We start from the raw sequence: 19,938 nt of genomic DNA, 5'->3' as shown, positions 1-19,938 counted from the left end.
CCAGAATAACTCAACACCAGAATAACTCAACACCAGAATAACTCAACCCCAGAATAACTCAACCCCAGAATAACTCAACACCAGAATAACTCAACCCCAGAATAACTCAACCCCAGAATAACTCAACCCCAGAATAACTCAACACCAGAATAACTCAACACCAGAATAACTCCTCACTGTTATACGAGACAAACACGTTCCAAAATCCTATTAATTAGAGTTCACAAAGCTGTCTAAGGGTTCTAAGCTTACAGACACCCAGGATAAAGCTTACCACATAAATCAGCAAAGTTTCAAAAGCTTACTTAAAGCTTGAGGCTCAGTTTTAATATATAAATAACAAGACGTCTGCCTCAGTCACCATTGTTTGTTTACACTTTAGGAATGTTTGTACAAATTATAATCTTACTGATATTTAACCTTAAATAATTAAACTTTAACGTAATTTATGTCAGAATTAAACCAATTTGTTAGTTATTAAGGTAATTACTACATTGTATTTATATTATTTTATTCATGCTTCCTATATTTTATTTATAAGTTGAGATTTTTGATTGCTTATAAATTTGACGCATTGTACCACAAATTATAATCTTAGTCATATGTTAATCTCAAAATAATTCACATTAAATTAAATAGTGTCAAAATTTTAACATGCTGTTAAAAGAAATTTTATTTATGTATTATATCTAACAAATAATCCCATTTTTGTAATTTTTATTAATAAAATGTGATTTTTTTTTTATTGCTAGTAGACTTGACGCATAATCCAGATTTAACTTTTTAGAAGACCTAAGTACTATTATTAATGCCTTAATTGCGCTTTATAAATAATAATTAAATTATTTTATGCATTAGAAACACATAATTTAATTCTATCTGTCTACTTTGCATTTTTAATAAGGGTATTTTGACGAATTATCTACTGATGTTTCCATTAAAAGAAATTTGAATAATTTTTAGAAACATTATAAATATTATAAATAAATATAAAAAAAATACAATAAAAAATTACATATTTTTTTATATATAATTATACCTTCAAATTATAGTTAAATTATAGTTTATGTTCTGAGTTTATTATTGTTTAAATAAAAGATTTATTAAGAATAAATATAAAATAATTTACTAAAAAATTATAGATTTTTAATTAGATGATTATACTGTTAAATTATAGATTAATTATAGTTTATAATTTGACTTCATTGCAAGTTTCTTTTGAAAACTGTAAAATATATGTCAAATATATCTTTAAAATAATCCACTAAAAATTATAGATATTTCGGGATACGTAATTATATTTTTAAATTATAGCTGAATTATATTTTAGATCGCAAATTCATTACTAAAATATTTTCTCCCCAGATAAAAGATTCATGTCAAACAAATATAAAAAATCCACTAAAAAAATCATAGAATTTCCCGGATACTGAATTATATTTTTAAATTATAGCTGAATTATATATTTAAATTATAACTAAATTATATTTTAGATCGCAAATTCAGTACAATAATATCAACTCTCCAAATAAAACATTCACGTCAAATAAATATAAAAAATCAACTAAAATAAATTATAGAATTTCCCCAATACTCAATTATATTTTTAAATTATAGTTGAATTATAGTTTAGATCGCAAATTCAGTACAATAATATCAACTCTCCAAATAAAACATTCACGTCAAATAAAGATAAAAAAAATCAACTAAAATAAATCATTGAATTTTTCCAATACTCAATTATATTTTTAAATTATAGTTGAATTATAGTTTAGATTCTGAGTTGTATAATTATTGGTCCTTGTTGATGGTGTCTCCAGCTGGTGCCAACACCTGCTCCTCCTCGCCACTTTTACTGCCCACAACGCCACAAATACGCTATTATGCCTAAGAATAAGGGTTTGTAATTATAGTACAGTGATGGCTGTATAATTTGAGGTATAATTTGCGGGGATAATTGCTATAATTTGGGGGAAAATTGACGAAATGAGGATTTTTTTGTTTGGTAATGGCCGATTCTGAGTCCTGCGTCTTGGTTATTTTAATGCCCAAAATGTCTTCAAATACCCAATTATGGTCGGAAATAAGGTTGTATAATTATTCTAGACTCATGGCTCTATAATTTGAGGTATAATTTGTTGGGATAATTGCTATAATTAGGGGAAAAATGGACGGAATTGAGTCTTGTCTCGTAATGGCGACCTAATTCATGCCCCTCATCGCCTTATTTAATGCCCAAAATACCCAAAAATACCCCAAAATACCAGGAAATAACGACGGTCAGCCCATCTAGGACCACCCCTCTATAATCCCAGGTATAATTCATGGGTATAATTCCAGTAATTGTCGAATAAATTAATAAAATTAAAATCCATAAGACGTAAATGGATAAAATTCAGAATTTTTTAGTTTAAATTAATATTGTCATAGGCCTATAATGTGGTATAATAGGCCTCTGTGGTATAATAGGCCTATGTGGTATAGGCCTATGTGGTATAATAGGCCTATAATGTATAATAGGCCTATGTGGTATAATAGGCCTATGTGGTATAATAGGCCTCTGGAATTATACCACACTTAATCTGGGGTCAAAATTATAGGTGGAATTAGTTATAATTTTTTTTTTAATTGAAATAAATTTTTATATCGGTAATAAATTATTTAAAATTATATATAATAAATATTTACTAAAGTGATAATATTTCTACTTATTATTAACATTACTTACTACTACTACTAATATTACTAATAATGATATTACTATTATTATTACTAATAATAATGGTAATAATAATAGTACTAATATTACTAATAATATTAATATTACTAATAATATTAATATTACTAATAATATTAATATTACTAATAATATTAATATTACTAATAATATTAATATTACTAATAATATTAATATTACTAATAATATTAATATTACTAATAATATTAATATTACTAATAATATTAATATTACTAATAATATTAATATTACTAATAATATTAATATTACTAATAATATTAATATTACTAATAATATTAATATTACTAATAATATTAATATTACTAATAATATTAATATTACTAATAATATTAATATTACTAATAATATTAATATTACTAATAATATTAATATTACTAATAATATTAATACTACTAATAATATTAATACTACTACTACTAATAATGATAATATTACTAATATTTTTACTATTAATAATAATGGTAATAATAATAATATTACTACTAACTACTAATAATAATACTAATATTATCAGTAATATTATTACAGTCTCTCCTCACATAGCGGCGTGCTCGTTTACCGTCGACTCGGACGTACGATGGTCTCTGTGACCAATATTTATACCTAAATACAGTGGAACCTCGACTTACGAGTGTCCCAACGCACGAGTTTTTTGAGATACGAGCCGTCGCTGAGTCAATTTTTTGCTCCGAGTTACGAGCAAGCTTCCCTTCCCCCCGACACAAAACCTGTGCATCTCGCTTGTTTGATTTCTGCTTTAATTCCATGGGAATCGTCTTTTTTTTCTCTGCTTTGTCCTTTACACTTCCTTAGGACCCACGCTTAAAAAATGGAATTTGGCCAAATGACTGTCAAATGTCAGCAAAGCCGGAGAAAAATATTCCCACACCGAGGTAAACAGTGTACCGAGTTGGTGGCGTTCTGAAGCTCTCATTATTATTATTATTATTATTATTATTATTATTATTATTATATTACTGATGAGCTTCAGTTCTCTAAATTAATAATAATAATGCATAGTATGTAATAATACAGAATGCTGCCGCTAGTTGGTGCAGGTGATGCCAAAACATCGGGTAAGCAGTACACATGTTTACGTCGCTGTGGGAGCAGTTTTCTCGTGCTTGCTTGTATTTTTTTAATTTGGCCAAATTTCTTTTTTCTAACCATGGGTCCTAAGAAAATAAAAGCGAAGGACAGTACTGAAAAGACGATGACGACTTCTACGGACTTAGCCAGGCAGTACCAGCTTCGTACATGTACGATGTGTAAATATTAAAGCTCTACCAGTTATGTTCAACAATAAAGTAGCATTGAGAGTGTACTTAGTTAAGCGATTAAGCAATAGAAATAGGACGGAACACAGACGCTGCCGCTGCTTCCACTGCCTTCATCACTCGTCATATTAATTTATTTATTTATTTATTTATAAATTTTAGCATACATACAGAGGTACAAAAAATACAGGTCAGAGCAGCATGCCAAAGCCACTTATATACATAGCATTACGGGCTGGCTTAAAATTAACTTAAGATTAACTAAGCAATGATGAAATCAGTGATAAAACATTATTGTAAACAGATAACTATAAAATACAAATGAGTATTACAAAGACAGGTCATGTGGTTGCTTGCATTGCTGTTCATTCAGGTAGTGTATTTAAAAAAAAAATAACAAAGTTAGGTTTAACATTTGTGTGATATAATTGTGAGAAACATTTAGGATATACAATTTATATGGTTCAGTTATTCAGTATTTACAGTGGACTCCCGGTTAACGATATTTTTTCACTCCAGAAGTATGTTCAGGTGCCAGTACTGACCGAATTTGTTCCCATAAGAAATATTGTGAAGTAGATTAGTCCATTTCAGACCCCCAAACATACACGTACAAACGCACTTACATAAATACACTTACATAATTGGTCGCATTCGGAGGTAATCGTTATGCGGGGGTCCACTGTATTTGGTTTTGGGTGAGTAAGTGATCTTTGAGAAGAGACTTGAATTTATAAACAGGTTGTGTTTCTTTTATATTTACAGGTAATGAATTCCAGATTTTAGGGCCTTTTATGTGCATTGAGTTTTTGCATAGCGTGAGATGGACACGAGGAACATCAAAGAGTGATCTGTGCCTTGTGTTATGGTCATGTGTTCTGTTGAGGTTGGCAAGGAGATGTTTGAGGGGAGGGTTAATATCAGAGTTAAGTGTTCTATGTATGTAGTAGGTACAATAATAAGTATGGATGTTTTGTATGGTGAGTAGGTTGAGTGTTTTGAATATTGGTGGAGTGTGCTGCCTATTTTATTCATTCTAGAATATATATCGTGTTTCTCTCTTAATCACATTGTTTATTATGTCATATTAGATGAATTGTGATAAATAAGCTGTAGAGTTATATTGAAATATTTTGTCCTGCCGCTGGGATGGGTTAATGGCATTTGGATTAATTTAAATGGGGAAAATTGATTTGATTTACGAGCAAATTGAGTTACGAGCTCGGTCACGGAACGGATTAAACTCCTAAGTCAAGGTTCAACTGTAATGTATATTAGAGCTGATTTCCTCTATTCTATGTATTACAATATACACTACTGTATAAACATTTAAAAATATACCAGAAATGTTTAAATGGTGCAAAAGTGACATAGACAATATCAAAGATGGTCGACACACTCGCTACCATTATAGTATGCTCCTCACTTAGCCACGACTTCGTTTACCGACGTGGTCTTAGGACCGCAACTCTGTCGTTAAGTGACGAGATGCCGTAATATTACGTGTACTATTACAGGTCCACATCCCTTTATACGAAGTTCTGAAATTCAAAAAGTTCCGAAAACCAAAGTTTATTCGTGGAGTGTGGAGCGTCGGTCATCTCCGTGCTGGGTCACGCCACCATGCGGCGGCACCAACTCTTTCTGAAATATGAAACAATACAGGCCCCCAAGGGTTTCATATAAAGGGATATGCACGTGTATTACATATACATATACTGTTATTACTAATACTATTATTACTAATACTACTACTACATATTATTAATACTATTAGTATCACTAATACTATTACTATCAGTAATACTATTACTAATACTTTAATATTGGTGATGATACTACTTCGACTACTGATATAAGATTGATGTACAGGAAAGGGAGGTAAGAACAGGCGGCGAGGTAAGAACGAGAACGAAGCCGAGAAGAGAGAACTGATCTTCAAGGAAGAAGGTCAAGAATATGCCCAGGTTAGTGATACCCTGGTGCTGTGTATACTACCCTGGTGCTGTGTATACTACCCTGGTGCTGTGTATACTACCCTGGTGCTGTGTATACTACCCTGGTGCTGTGTATACTACCCTGGTGCTGTGTATACCACCCTGGTGCTGTGTATACCACCCTGGTGCTGTGTATACTACCCTGGTGCTGTGTATACTACCCTGGTGCTGTGTATACCACCCTGGTGCTGTGTATACTACCCTGGTGCTGTGTATACTACCCTGGTGCTGTGTATACTACCCTGGTGCTGTGTATACTACCCTGGTGCTGTGTATACTACCCTGGTGCTGTGTATACTACCCTGGTGCTGTGTATACCACCCTGGTGCTGTGTATACTACCCTGGTGCTGTGTATACTACCCTGGTGCTGTGTATACTACCCTGGTGCTGTGTATACTACCCTGGTGCTGTGTATACTACCCTGGTGCTGTGTATACTACCCTGGTGCTGTGTATACTACCCTGGTGCTGTGTATACTACCCTGGTGCTGTGTATACCACCCTGGTGCTGTGTATACTACCCTGGTGCTGTGTATACTACCCTGGTGCTGTGTATACTACCCTGGTGCTGTGTATACCACCCTGGTGCTGTGTATACTACCCTGGTGCTGTGTATACTACCCTGGTGCTGTGTATACTACCCTGGTGCTGTGTATACCACCCTGGTGCTGTGTATACTACCCTGGTGCTGTGTATACTACCCTGGTGCTGTGTATACTACCCTGGTGCTGTGTATACCACCCTGGTGCTGTGTATACGTACTCTAGCGCGGTATGCGCGTACTCTAGCGCGGTATGCGCGTACTCTAGCGCGGTATGCGCGTACTCTAGCGCGGTATGCGCGTACTCTAGCGCGGTATGCGCGTACTCTAGCGCGGTATGCGCGTACTCTAGCGCGGGATGCGCGTACTCTAGCGCGGGATGCGCGTACACACGTACAGTTGTAGTACGCAGTGATGCGTCACAGTCAACTCGTACAACAGTTACCTTGGTCAATGTGATCACAATAATTCATTCAACATCTTTTCTTCAATTATTTAAATTCACTAGAATTATTTTTGTAACAATTTGAATTATTTATATGTAACGATTAACTATAATTATGTACTAACTAGAATTATGTAACGAATTATATAACGAGAATTGTGTAACGAATTATTAAACTAGAATTATTTACACATTTCACAAGATTCATTTACATTGTTTTTTAAAGTCATTACAATTTAATTATTTTATTAGAATTATGTAATTTAATAATTTCAGATTTGCACAAATCACTTAATTCACAGATAATTTAAATTCACACGAATCGTTCAAACCAAACAATTCACAAAAATCACATTATGATGGTTTTCTTGGGCTTTGGCGATTGGCTGAAATTGTTGACAATTTTCAGGTGACGAAAATGCTGGGTAACGGCAGATTGGAAGCTCTGTGTTTTACAGACGGTATGAAGCGGCTCTGTCATATTAGAGGCAAGCTACGTAAGAAGGTGAGTCTTACTGGTGGTTAAGTAAGCCAGGGTAACCCAGGGTTGGTTGTTAGTGAGCCAGGGTAACCCAGGGTTGGTTGTTAGTGAGCCAGGGTAACCCAGGGTTGGTTGTTAGTGAGCCAGGGTAACCCAGGGTTGGTTGTTAGTGAGCCAGGGTAACCCAGGGTTAGTTGTTAGTGAGCCAGGGTAATCCAGGGTTGGTTGTTAGTGAGCCAGGGTAACCCAGGATTAGTTATTAGTGAGTGAGGGTAACCCAGGGTTGGTTGTTAGTGAGCCAGGGTAACCCAGGGTTGGTTGTTAGTGAGCCAGGGTAACCCAGGGTTGGTTGTTAGTGAGCCAGGGTAACCCAGGGTTGGTTGTTAGTGAGCCAGGGTAACCCAGGGTTGGTTGTTAGTAAGCCAGGGTAACCCAGGGTTGGTTGTTAGTGAGCCAGGGTAACCCAGGGTTGGCTGTTAGTGAGCCAGGGTAACCCAGGGTTGGTTGTTAGTGAGCCAGGGTAACCCAGGGTTGGTTGTTAGTGAGCCAGGGTAACCCAGGGTTGGTTGTTAGTGAGCCAGGGTAACCCAGGGTTGGTTGTTAGTGAGCCAGGGTAACCCAGGGTTGGTTGTTAGTGAGCCAGGGTAACCCAGGGTTGGTTGTTAGTGAGCCAGGGTAACCCAGGGTTGGTTGTTGGCAAGCCAGGGTAACCCAGGGTTGGTTATTAGTGAGGCAGGGTAACCCAGGGTTGGTTGTTAGTGAGCCAGGGTAACCCAGGGTTGGTTGTTAATGAGCCAGGGTAACCCAGGGTTGGTTGTTAGTGAGCCAGGGTAACCCAGGGTTGGTTGTTGGCAAGCCAGGGTAACCCAGGGTTGGTTGTTAGTGAGCCAGGGTAACCCAGGGTTGGTTGTTGGCAAGCCAGGGTAACCCAGGGTTGGTTATTAGTGAGGCAGGGTAACCCAGGGTTGGTTGTTAGTGAGCCAGGGTAACCCAGGGTTGGTTGTTAGTGAGCCAGGGTAACCCAGGGTTGGTTGTTGGCAAGCCAGGGTAACCCAGGGTTGGTTGTTAGTGAGCCAGGGTAACCCAGGGTTGGTTGTTGGCAAGCCAGGGTAACCCAGGGTTGGTTGTTAGTTGGTTACTAGGGGGGGCTATCTGTTTATAACCAGACTCTAGGGGACTAGTTTTAAAGCTGTGTTAATTTATATTGGGCTTTTGAGGGGGCTGTAGACCCCCCTAGCCCTCCTTGGGGGTGACTCCCATTTGACACTGCAATGTTTTAATTTTTTTTTTTCTAAATTTGATAAGATTAGTGATGAGCCTGTGTGCCTGGGTGGTAGGCTGTGTGCCTGGGTGGTAGGCTGTGTGCCTGGGTGGTAGGCTGTGTGCCTGGGTGGTAGGCTGTGTGCCTGGGTGGTAGGCTGTGTGCCTGGGTGGTAGGCTGTGTGCCTGGGTGGTAGGCTGTGTGCCTGGGTGGTAGGCTGTGTGCCTGGGTGGTAGGCTGTGTGCCTGGGTGGTAGGCTGTGTGCCTGGGTGGTAGGCTGTGTGCCTGGGTGGTAGGCTGTGTGCCTGGGTGGTAGGCTGTGTGCCTGGGTGGTAGGCTGGGTGGTAGGCTGGGTGGTAGGCTGGGTGGTAGGCTGGGTGGTAGGCTGTGTGCCTGGGTGGTAGGCTGTGTGCCTGGGTGGTAGGCTGTGTGCCTGGGTGGTAGGCTGGGTGGTAGGCTGTGTGGTAGGCTGTGTGCCTGGGTGGTAGGCTGTGTGCCTGGGTGGTAGGCTGTGTGCCTGGGTGGTAGGCTGTGTGCCTGGGTGGTAGGCTGTGTGCCTGGGTGGTAGGCTGTGTGCCTGGGTGGTAGGCTGTGTGCCTGGGTGGTAGGCTGTGTGCCTGGGTGGTAGGCTGTGTGCCTGGGTGGTAGGCTGTGTGCCGGGGTGGTAGGCTGTGTGCCGGGGTGGTAGGCTGTGTGCCGGGGTGGTAGGCTGTGTGCCGGGGTGGTAGGCTGTGTGCCGGGGTGGTAGGCTGTGTGCCGGGGTGGTAGGCTGTGTGCCGGGGTGGTAGGCTGTGTGCCGGGGTGGTAGGCTGTGTGCCCGGGTGGTAGGCTGTGCGCCCGGGTGGTAGGCTGTGGGCCCGGGAGGTAGGCTGTGCGTCCGGGTGGGAGGGTGTGCGCCCGGGTGGTAGGCTGTGCGCCCGGGTGGTAGGCTGTGCGCCCGGGTGGGAGGGTGTGCGCCCGGGTGGGAGGGTGTGCGCCCGGGTGGGAGGGTGTGCGCCCGGGTGGGAGGGTGTGCGCCCGGGTGGGAGGGTGTGAACCCAGCCTATACTATTTTGAATCTTTCAGGTTTGGATCAACCAAGGCGACATCATTCTCCTAGGCCTACGTGACTACCAGGACAAGAAAGCCGACGTCATCCTCAAATACAACGCTGACGAGGCCCGCAACCTGAAATCTTATGGCGAGATCCCAGAGTCCGGTAAGTCTACGCTCGGTTTTTGGTAGGTGAAACATGTCCGTTGGGTGAAAAATAGTGAATGTGCCTTTCTTCTTTCAGTGGCCTTGCCGCTGTAGGAAGCTGGCCATTGGGTTTAAAATCTATTGGCGTTTAGGTGGTCCTGCCTTGGCAGAGGACGGCCATCGGGTTTCAAATGTATCGGTGGTCGTTGTGAATTTTGCCGCTGCATTTGAGTTTGTATTTTCAGAAGTTGGCACTTGATGATCACCTGACGGCAACATTGAGTGCTACTGCTTGCAGAAATTATACATATTTATAGTTTTTTTTTTTTTTTTATGGTACAATATTTGTTTTATAGTAATTCTTTTGATTTAATGGCCAATGCATAAAGTTCGTACATTGGATTGCATGCAGCCAACAGTAACAGCCTGGTTGATCAGGCCCTGATCCACCATGAGGTTTGGTCACAGTCCGGGCTGCGGGGGCGTTGACCCCCGGAACTCTCTCCAGGTAAACTCCAGGTAATTGTTGTTTATACACAAATATTATATACGAAATTTTAATCATACTGTCACAAACACGCATGTACACACTGATAGGTGATTTTGCACACCTGGCTGAATCACATTCTATTATCGACAACTATGTACAAGTGCGTATTTACTTGTCCCACTTATGCTTCTAGAACTCCAGGATTGTATGATACTCCATGAAGCGTGAATTCATACGGAGTGCCACCCTACGTTGCTGACACATGAATTGTGTGTCCTTCCGCTGTTGGGGTCATTTTGTGGTGGTAGCACACGCCACACACTTTTTTTGCGAATACTTCTTTGGGGTAGGTGGTATTGGTATTAAATAGTGACAGTTAGGGATGATTCGGTCTGGCACTTTCCTACTGGTTGTTGTTGGGGAACATGTTGCTGTTGAGGGGCAGGTATAGGTGTGGTACCATACTTACTTGGTATCTGTTTTATGACGGGGAGAATTCTGCGAAATGTTGTCATTTTTCAGTATTTCGTACAAATTGAACACATTGAGCACTGCAATGTGTACAAAGTGGAAAAACACTTATATACCACTTGCGACTCCTACGTACACAGTCGGCAAACCCTACCATCATGTCACACTTGTTGACTAGTCGCATATTGTTCGTATAGTCGACCACAACAGCTGGCTTGACAATACGTTCATTGGTGTCCCGGTTCACTTTCTCTGTACCATCTCGTTTTTGTGGATGGTTGACAGCAATGTCACGTCCCGTTTGTCATGGCACGTCAGTGCCATGATGTCATTAGCATGAAACGCTTGCACTGCACCTTCAACACTGCCTCCACTGAACCTTGGCATATGTTTTCTATTCCTTCTCACTGTTCCACATATAACAGTATTGTTCACACGTAGGAAATCAGCGAGCATAGGGCTTGTATACCAGTTGTCTGTGTACAATGTATGGCCCTTGCCAAGGTATGGTTCTATCATCCTGCAAACAACATCACCAGAAATGCCCAACATCTGTCTGTCATCATTGTTTCTCCTGGTGTATACAGTGACATCCAACACAAGACCACTCTCACAGTCACACTCAAAAAGTTTTATACCAAAGATTACGATTGCTTGGTATATATTGCTTGAATGACAGGCACGCCCCCTTGAACAGAATCAGGGACTTGTCGATGACATGTTCTTAAGGGGATAAAAGTATGCACTGAATTTCTATTTCATATACATAAACACTGCCTGGATTTTCTATAGATCATTTCTCTTGGGCCTATTCCTGTCTGAGAAGTGCAACATTTGTAGCAACAGAGTGAATCTGTTGCAGGGAAGGAGGTCATGGAAGACAGGAGTACTGATGTAGTCTCTGGACCAGTAATGTTCTATGTTGTACTTATATGTATGTGGCATAAGCATGACAGTGGCAAGGAATAAATACATTTCAGCCACAGTTGTATCTTTCCACCTAGTCAGCCGTGATGATTCTGCAACCGTTGTCCATGATATATCGGTGATAATTGCTTGTCTGGGTCACTGTCAAGTTCATCAGAGGCTCGTCAAAGTATAACTGGAGTGCTGCCGCTTGCAGAAATTCTACATATATTTATTGTTTTTTTTTTTTCCATTTTTTTTTTATTTTTTTATGGTACGATAATTGTTTTATAGTAATTCTTTTGATTTAATGGCCAATGCATAAAGTTCATACGTTGGATTGCGTGCAGCCAACAGTTAATTATGGGACATTCTGGCAGGATGCCACTTCCACTCGCATCAAAATCAAAAGGCTGTGGCACTAATATACTTTGTGTCCAGTTCCACTCACGGTCACGTGGTGCAGGGTGGACCTGTGGCATGGGGTATGGGGGGAGCTGGAGGAGTGGAGGAAACACATGGCTGAAGGGGTGCCACGCGGTTCTTTGTGTGTCCACCCACCGCGCCATGTGCTCCAGGCACCGTGCCACCCGCCACCACCACTACCTCCATCCCCTCATATTCTCCTTCATGATCACTATCAGCGGCCGGGGTTTTGGATCATGACCTCCCACGACCCTTGGGGACCGAATATGGCACACTGCCTGAACGTAGGTGGCGACACCTTAATGTACACTTCACTGGTGAATAATGAACATCACTGTCACTAGACAAATTCTTTAATGGCATAAAATCAATCTTATTGTCACTTACATCACTTTCACTATCGCTAAAACACCGCGAAAATGATAGTTTCCTCTTGTGTAGTTGCCTATGGGTAGTAACACTGGCCACACTGGCCACCCCAGAAATGTTTGGCCCAGGGTCTGGTGTGGCCACACTGGCCACCCCAGAAGTGCTTGGCTAGTGGTATGGCATAGCCACACTGGCCAACCCAGAGGAGATGGGCTGAGTGTCAACCGGGTTATCGTCAATATTTTCACTAATTCCTTGATCATTAGTGCCCACATCGGTGTCGGATCCACTAAAGTCGCATTCTATATCACTTTCCTCGAATAAGTGTGTTAATGCAATGAGGCACGAGTGAATCATGAGTGTTTGCCATGATGTTAACCCAAGATGGAGCTGAATGTAACTGGTGCTACCATGCAGTACTATGGGGTCCCCGATTTTTTCTTAGGGCACAGAGTGCGCAGACCCATTCTCTCATATCTAGGCCTCTCAGGCCTATCGCACCAAATTTGAAGCCAGGAAAAATAAAACTTGGATCTACGTTTAGAGCACTAGCGGCAAGACCGTAGATCTACGTTTGGACAGTTAATGGGTTAAATGTCGTAGTATATTACGTGTGAGTGGGTTGGCCAGGTGGGCTACCGTACCTACCACGCTTGACTTCTTACAATGAACACTGTTCACTTCTCGCCCTACATTAAGACTACAAATAGTATTTTAAGGTAAGTAATGAGTATACTGTACTGTGTGTGTATTTTTCTTTTTATTATTTTTAATGCCTAGTTCTATTGCTAACTTAATATACACCTACCATCCGACTTACGACAGTGTTTTTTATGCCAAATTTCTGTGAAATAAACAAGTGTTTGTGTTGTACACAGTGTTTATCCTAAACCTTACAGTATAAAATACAATACTAACAACATAAAAAGTAAAGTAAAACATGAAATACCAAAATAAAACAATAAAATAAGTCATTTCAAAAATTCTTTCTTTCTTTCAACACACCGGCTGTATCCCACCAAGGCGGGGTGGCCCAAAAGGAAAAACGAAAGTTTCTCCTTTTACATTTAGTAATATATACAGGAGAAGAGGTTACTAGCCCCTTGCTCCCGGCATTTTAGTCGCCTCTTACAACACGCATGGCTTACGGAGGAAGAATTCTGTTCCACTTCCCCATGGAGATAAGAGGAAATAAACAAGAATAAGAACTAGAAAGAAAATAGAAGAAAACCCAGAGGGGTGTGTATATATGTGCTTGTACATGTATGTGTAGTGTGACCTAAGTGTAAGTAGAAGTAGCAAGACGTACCTGAAATCTTGCATGTTCATGAGACAGAAAAAAGGACACCAGCAATCCTACCATCATGTAAAACAATTACAGGCTTTCGTTTTACACTCACTTGGCAGGACGGTAGTACCTCCCTGGGCGGTTGCTGTCTACCAACCTACTACCTAGGCCATTTCAAAAATGTGATGTTGATATTCAGTAGTAAAGTTCGACTTGCGTCCATTTTGACTTACGACCGGTTGGTCGGAACCAAGCTCGGTCGTAAGTCGGATGGTAGGTGTATATTAGTGTAAACTTATCTGACATTTATGAATGGAAACAAATGGCATTCCACTTTGTACCTGGTTATGTGGAAATTGGTCAGGATCCGGGAAGAGCAACGTTCACTGTCTTAAACAGTCAGGTACAACTTAGTCACTGTACCTACCTCCATCTGTTACTCTCACAATTACTCCTTCAGTTTCTATGGTAATTTCTGTGCCTTAAATTTGTCAGCCACTTCAATTTATTATTTTTTGCTTGATGATAGCAGAGATGATTAATGACAGCCATAGTAGCTTGCCAGGACACCGAATTCTTGATCGTCGGAGAAACTGTGTTTACTGCGTACCTTAGGGTCCATGATGACTTGGTGGGGTTACAACACAAATGCAGTAATGGAAGATAAATGTTCCAGAGTTGGCGTATGCCAGTCGTTGTAGTAGTAGTAGTAATGATGATTAATAATGATAGTTTTACAAGTATACCTCATTAACCCTTTCAGGGCCCTGACCTGAAAATTTCTCTCAGGGTCCAAAAATTTATAAAAAAAAATTTCTCATGGAATGAGAGAATCTTTTTCTGCTGGAAACGACACCAAAAGTATGAAATTGATGGAAAACACTGGGAATTACGCTTTTGCAAAGTTAGCAGTCTTGGCAATATTTATGCACTAGCGAATTTGCCCACTTATATTATCCAAGAAATGGAGTAATTCTTCTGCTTTTGTATGATTTTGAATTCCGTGTGATAAAGGAAAGACCTGGAGACGCGCCTAATGTACAGAGGAAATGTTACTTTAGTACCAGTAATGTTTACATTATGACTTCTTAAATTAACTGTTTTAATTTTGTGAGAAATGGGTCAAATTGCCAAATTCTGAGCGTTTTATTGGGTAGTTGAAATAGTTGGATATAGTGGTTTCTTGTGCTTGATAGTGGAAGACACACCGGTGAAATAGCTTAGAATTTGGTCGACTGGAACAGTGGAATTGACCTACAATAGGTCTCAGGGTGGGTGAAATCGCCAGTGCGTAAGTATCAGAGACTGCTAACTTGCACAAGCGTAATTCCCTCAGTTTTTCATCAAATTTCATACTTTTGGAGTCATTACCTTCAGAAAACATTCTCTACCATTTTTTTTTTTTTTTTTTTGCAAGGGGCAATTTTTGGCCCCCTGAGAAAAAGTTTTAGCTCAGGGGTCTGGACCCTGAAAGGGGTTAGTCTTACTAGAAATATTGACTTGTTCCATTATTCTTACTAGAAATAGAAGATTGTTCCATTAGATAATAGTTTTACCAGAAATGTTGACTATTGTTCCATTATTGTTGTAATTCTTATTACAGTTATAATGATTATTATTACTGTTATAATGATTGTTATTCTTACAGTGAAGGTGAACGAGAACGCCACCTTCGTGGAGGACGGTATGGATGACGACATTGAGTTCGATGACTACTCTGAGGAGGAGGAGGATGTCGTCAATGATATTGATGCTGTGAGTCTTCTCAGCGATGATGCTGCTGCGTCTTTGTCACTGTGTAGAAACACTGGCTTGTTTTTATGTTTAAGTAGTGTGTGGGTGTATGGTTGTGTGTGTGGTTGTGTGTGTGTGGTTGTGTGTATGGTTGTATGTATGGTTCTGTGTATGGGGTGTATGGTACTGTGTATGGGGTGTATAGTTGTGTGTATGGGGTGTATGATTGTGTGTATGGGGTGTATGATTCTGTTGTGTGTATGGGGTGTATGATTCTGTTGTGTGTATGGGGTGTATGATTCTGTTGTGTGTATGGGGTGTATGATTCTGTTGTGTGTATGGGGTGTATGATTCTGTTGTGTGTATGGGGTGTATGATTCTATTGTGTATGGGGTGTATGATTCTGTTGTGTGTATGGGATGTATGGTTGTGTGTGTATGGAAGAGTTTGGTTGTGTATGTGTATGGGGGTTTATGGTTGTGTGTATGGGGTGTATGGTTCTGTGTATGGGCTGAAGAAATACTGTGGCTCATCACTGTCTTTAACTTCCACTTGTGACTGTTCCCATTTCTCTACACCTAACCTGTCCCTCAATATTGTGACATCTGCAGGCGTAGTGCTTAGTTTTCATTGTAAATTTTTTCATCACACCGGCCAAATCGTACCAAGGCAGGGTGGCCTAAAAAGAAAAACGAAAGTTTCTCTTTTTAATTTTAGTAATGTATACAGGAGAAGGCGTTGCTAGCCCCTTGCTCCCGGCATGTTAGTCACCTCTTACGACACATGGCTTACACAGGTATTCTGTTCCACTTCCCCGTGGAGATAAGCGGAAATAAACAAGAACTAGTAAGAAAATTGAAGAAAACCCAGAGGTGTGTGTGTGTGTATGTATATATGTGCATGTTTAGCGTGACCTAAGTGTAAGTAGAAATAGCAAGACGTCCCTGAAATCTTTCATGTTTATGAGACCGGAAAAAGACACCAGCAATCCTACCATCATGTATAGGCTTCTGTTTTACACTCGCTTGATAGGATGGTAGTACCTCCCTGCGTGGTTGCTATCTATCAAACTACTATCACACGATGGTAGTACACCTCTGGGTAGTTTCTGTCTACCAACCTACTACCACAGGATAGTAGTACCTCCCTGGGTGGTTGCTATCTACCAACCTACTACCACAGGACAGTAGTACCTCCCTGGGTGGTTGCTATCTACCAACCTACTACCACAGGACAGTAGTACCTCCCTGGGTGGTTGCTATCTACCAACCTACTACCACAGGATAGTAGTACCTCCCTGGGTGGTTGCTATCTACCAACCTACTACCACAGGACAGTAGTACCTCCCTGGGTGGTTGCTATCTACCAACCTACTACCACAGGACAGTAGTACCTCCCTGGGTGGTTGCTATCTACCAACCTACTACCACAGGATAGTAGTACCTCCCTGGGTGGTTGCTATCTACCAACCTACTACCACAGGACAGTAGTACCTCCCTGGGTGGTTGCTATCTACCAACCTACTACCACAGGATAGTAGTACCTCCCTGGGTGGTTGCTATCTACCAACCTACTACCACAGGACAGTAGTTCCTCCCTGGGTGGTTGCTATCTACCAACCTACTACCACAGGACAGTAGTACCTCCCTGGGTGGTTGCTATCTACCAACCTACTACCACAGGACAGTAGTACCTCCCTGGGTGGTTGCTATCTACCAACCTACTACCACAGGACAGTAGTACCTCCCTGGGTGGTTGCTGTTAAAATCTACATATGACTGTCATTCTTGCCAGACACATTAAGACGTGACCAATTCAGCCCTAGAATATTTAATTCGTGTCTAAAACCTGTTTTATTTTTTCAGATATAAAGCAGTTGATGGCTGTGTGTGTAACGGACGGTACAGGCGATAGGCTCCGAGGGTGGCCATTAGATCAACTCGTTCCGGGAGTGCCATTGGAAATTCGAGTGGGACTTCCCATCAATCCTCGGAGATTGACTCGAGGCAGTTCAGTAGAAATATAAACCGGAATAAACTTAGTTTCCTATTATTTTTTTTTTTCTTGGTAAACCATCCTGTTGGAATAATTTATATCCAGTCAGCTTTATAAAGCGTCTATATCAAACCACTTTATATAAAGCCCCTCTATAGAAAGCCAGTTCTTTGTAAATGCCACTGATAAAGTTTGAGAATTGAACAGCACTTGCTTTAGATGCCCTTTTTGCCCGCTGTTCAATTTGACTATCCTTTTTCAGTCCCATTTACAAAATAAGGCAGTGTATGGAGAGAAGGTTTACAAGCAGTGAGTGCGGTAAAGCTGGGTGTTGCATGCTTGGTTCCTAGTGTTGAACTTTAACCATGGTTAGTGTGTTTGAACTTATCCTTCTCTCACTACCCAGTTGTCACCAAGCTTAATGGAACCTATAATTGATATTTTATATAAAGAATATTATCCAGTGTTATTTTTTTTATCCTTTGTAATAGAATGAAAGTTATTGTACAGTGAGTTCTCTTATGTTTCTCTATATTCGGTCAGATCTGACGGTGTCGGGTTTGCAGCAGTATTTCTGGACAGTGTTGTGTAAGGACGTTTATTAGACTGCTAACATTTTCACAGCTGAACTGTTGCATTACTACACACTCAGATGATGCCTCTAGCACTCCCCTCGGTCCTTTCTACCCCAATCTCTTGCTACCCTCTACCCCTGCACTATCCACTGCCCCGCTGTACTCCATAGCCTATTCATCATCCCTCTCCCTCTTGCTACCCAATACCCCTGCTTCCTTCTTTGCCCTGCTGTGCTGTATGACCCTTGTGGTTTAACACTATTTTATTGTTATAATGAACTGTATGCAGTTCTCATTGCAATTATCCGTATTGTGACCAGACCCACCTCATCATTTGTGATAGTCTCGGACTCCTTTAGTGCTTTGCAAGCTGTTAAAAAATTGGATTAGTCTCATCCCCTAGTTCTTGATATACAACTTTGGTTGTTCCGCATTTCTAGCATAAACAAAGAAACTGTTTTCTGTTGGGTCCCCGGTCATGTTCAGGGCAACGAGCAAGCAGACTGCTGCACGGTCAGTGGTACATGATCTTCGGTTTCATATCGAGGTATTCCATACTCAGACTATCTTGCTGTAATCTCTAACCACCTTCGTAACCGTTGGCAACAACATTGTTCCGATATGACTTAACAAATTACATTCTATCAAACCAAGTTGGGGTTTCTAGCCTTGTTATTGATGCTGAGGTTGGAAGACTCGTGCTCTAACACACTTTATCTTCCCTCCTTACTGATGGGTCCACCTTTGACTTGAACTCCTTCACTTGACTTTTCCTGTAGCACTCCTCACAGCTCTTTCTAACTCTCCCTTTGTTGTCCTCTCCACCCTTGCTACTGTATAATCCTGCACTATTCCCTGCCCCACTGCACTAACCCTTGTAGGTTTAGCACTTCTTTTTGATTACAATACGCTCTCCCGTCTTCACATCAGGCACACCCATCTAACTCGTGGGTATCTCATGGAGAGGCGCCCTGTTCCACTCTGAGTATTGTCAGGTTCCAATTTCAGTTTGCCATATTCTACTGGACTGTCCTGTCTACCAGTGAGCACGCGGAATTTACCTCAGTCACTGCACTAAACCCTTACTTTGTCTTCCCACCTTTGACACACTCCCGCTTTGACTTTTGACAGCAACAGATTTATCACACAAACTTTACTTCAAGTGTCAGATCAACCAGGCTGTGATGAAGACCTCTTGGTCTGAAGAATTTGACCTTTTGCCCCTGGCTGGTGAGGGGCTCTTGATCTAGGAAATTGGATCTGTGCTCCAGTTCCCTGAATTGAACCTGAATACCTTCCATCCCCCCCCCCACAGGTGCTATATAATCTTATGGGTTTAGTGCTCCCTCATTATTATTATAATGCTCCCTCATGATTATAATAATGCTCCCTGCTGTATAGCCCTTGTGGCTTAGCGCTTCTTTTTGATTATAATATAATGCTCCCTCATTATTATTATTATACTACCTCATGATTATTATAATAATGCTCCCTCATGATTATTATAATAATGCTCCCTCATGATTATTATAATAATGCTCCCTCATGATTATTATAATAATGCTCCCTCATGATTATAATAATAATGCTCCCTCATGATTATAATAATAATGCTCCCTCATGATTATTATAATAATGCTCCCTCATGATTATTATAATAATGCTCCCTCATGATTATTATAATAATGCTCCCTCATGATTATTATAATAATGCTCCCTCATGATTATTATAATAATGCTCCCTC

At 40.6% G+C, this 19,938-nt stretch overlaps 2 protein-coding genes across 3 annotated transcripts in view; one reads left to right on the top strand and one right to left on the bottom strand.

Moving 5' to 3' along the window:
* nompB (intraflagellar transport protein 88-like protein nompB) overlaps positions 1-377 on the bottom strand; it is an 88,686-nt gene extending 88,309 nt beyond the window's left edge. The window contains exon 1 of one of the 2 annotated variants that reach the window (XM_070079856.1): positions 275-377. The gene's annotated coding sequence lies outside the window, so the exon portion shown is untranslated. The remainder of the gene's footprint in view (positions 1-274) is intronic. The other variant, XM_070079857.1, reaches the window with a different exon arrangement.
* A 1,393-nt stretch (positions 378-1,770) lies between these two features.
* Positions 1,771-18,081, top strand: eIF1A (eukaryotic translation initiation factor 1A). The gene is made up of 6 exons (XM_053794450.2): positions 1,771-1,899; positions 5,908-6,002; positions 7,428-7,523; positions 9,826-9,958; positions 15,538-15,644; positions 17,489-18,081. The coding sequence occupies exons 1-6, from the start codon at positions 1,884-1,886 to the stop codon at positions 17,492-17,494; spliced, it is 453 nt and encodes a 150-aa protein (XP_053650425.1). The 5' UTR covers positions 1,771-1,883; the 3' UTR covers positions 17,495-18,081.
* Positions 18,082-19,938: the final 1,857 nt, after the last annotated feature.

Source organism: Cherax quadricarinatus, unplaced genomic scaffold (assembly GCF_038502225.1).
Source record: "Cherax quadricarinatus isolate ZL_2023a unplaced genomic scaffold, ASM3850222v1 Contig30, whole genome shotgun sequence".
NCBI lineage: Eukaryota > Metazoa > Arthropoda > Malacostraca > Decapoda > Parastacidae > Cherax > Cherax quadricarinatus.
Note: the sequence above shows the minus strand (reverse complement) of the source record. Positions and strands in the feature narration are given on the sequence as shown.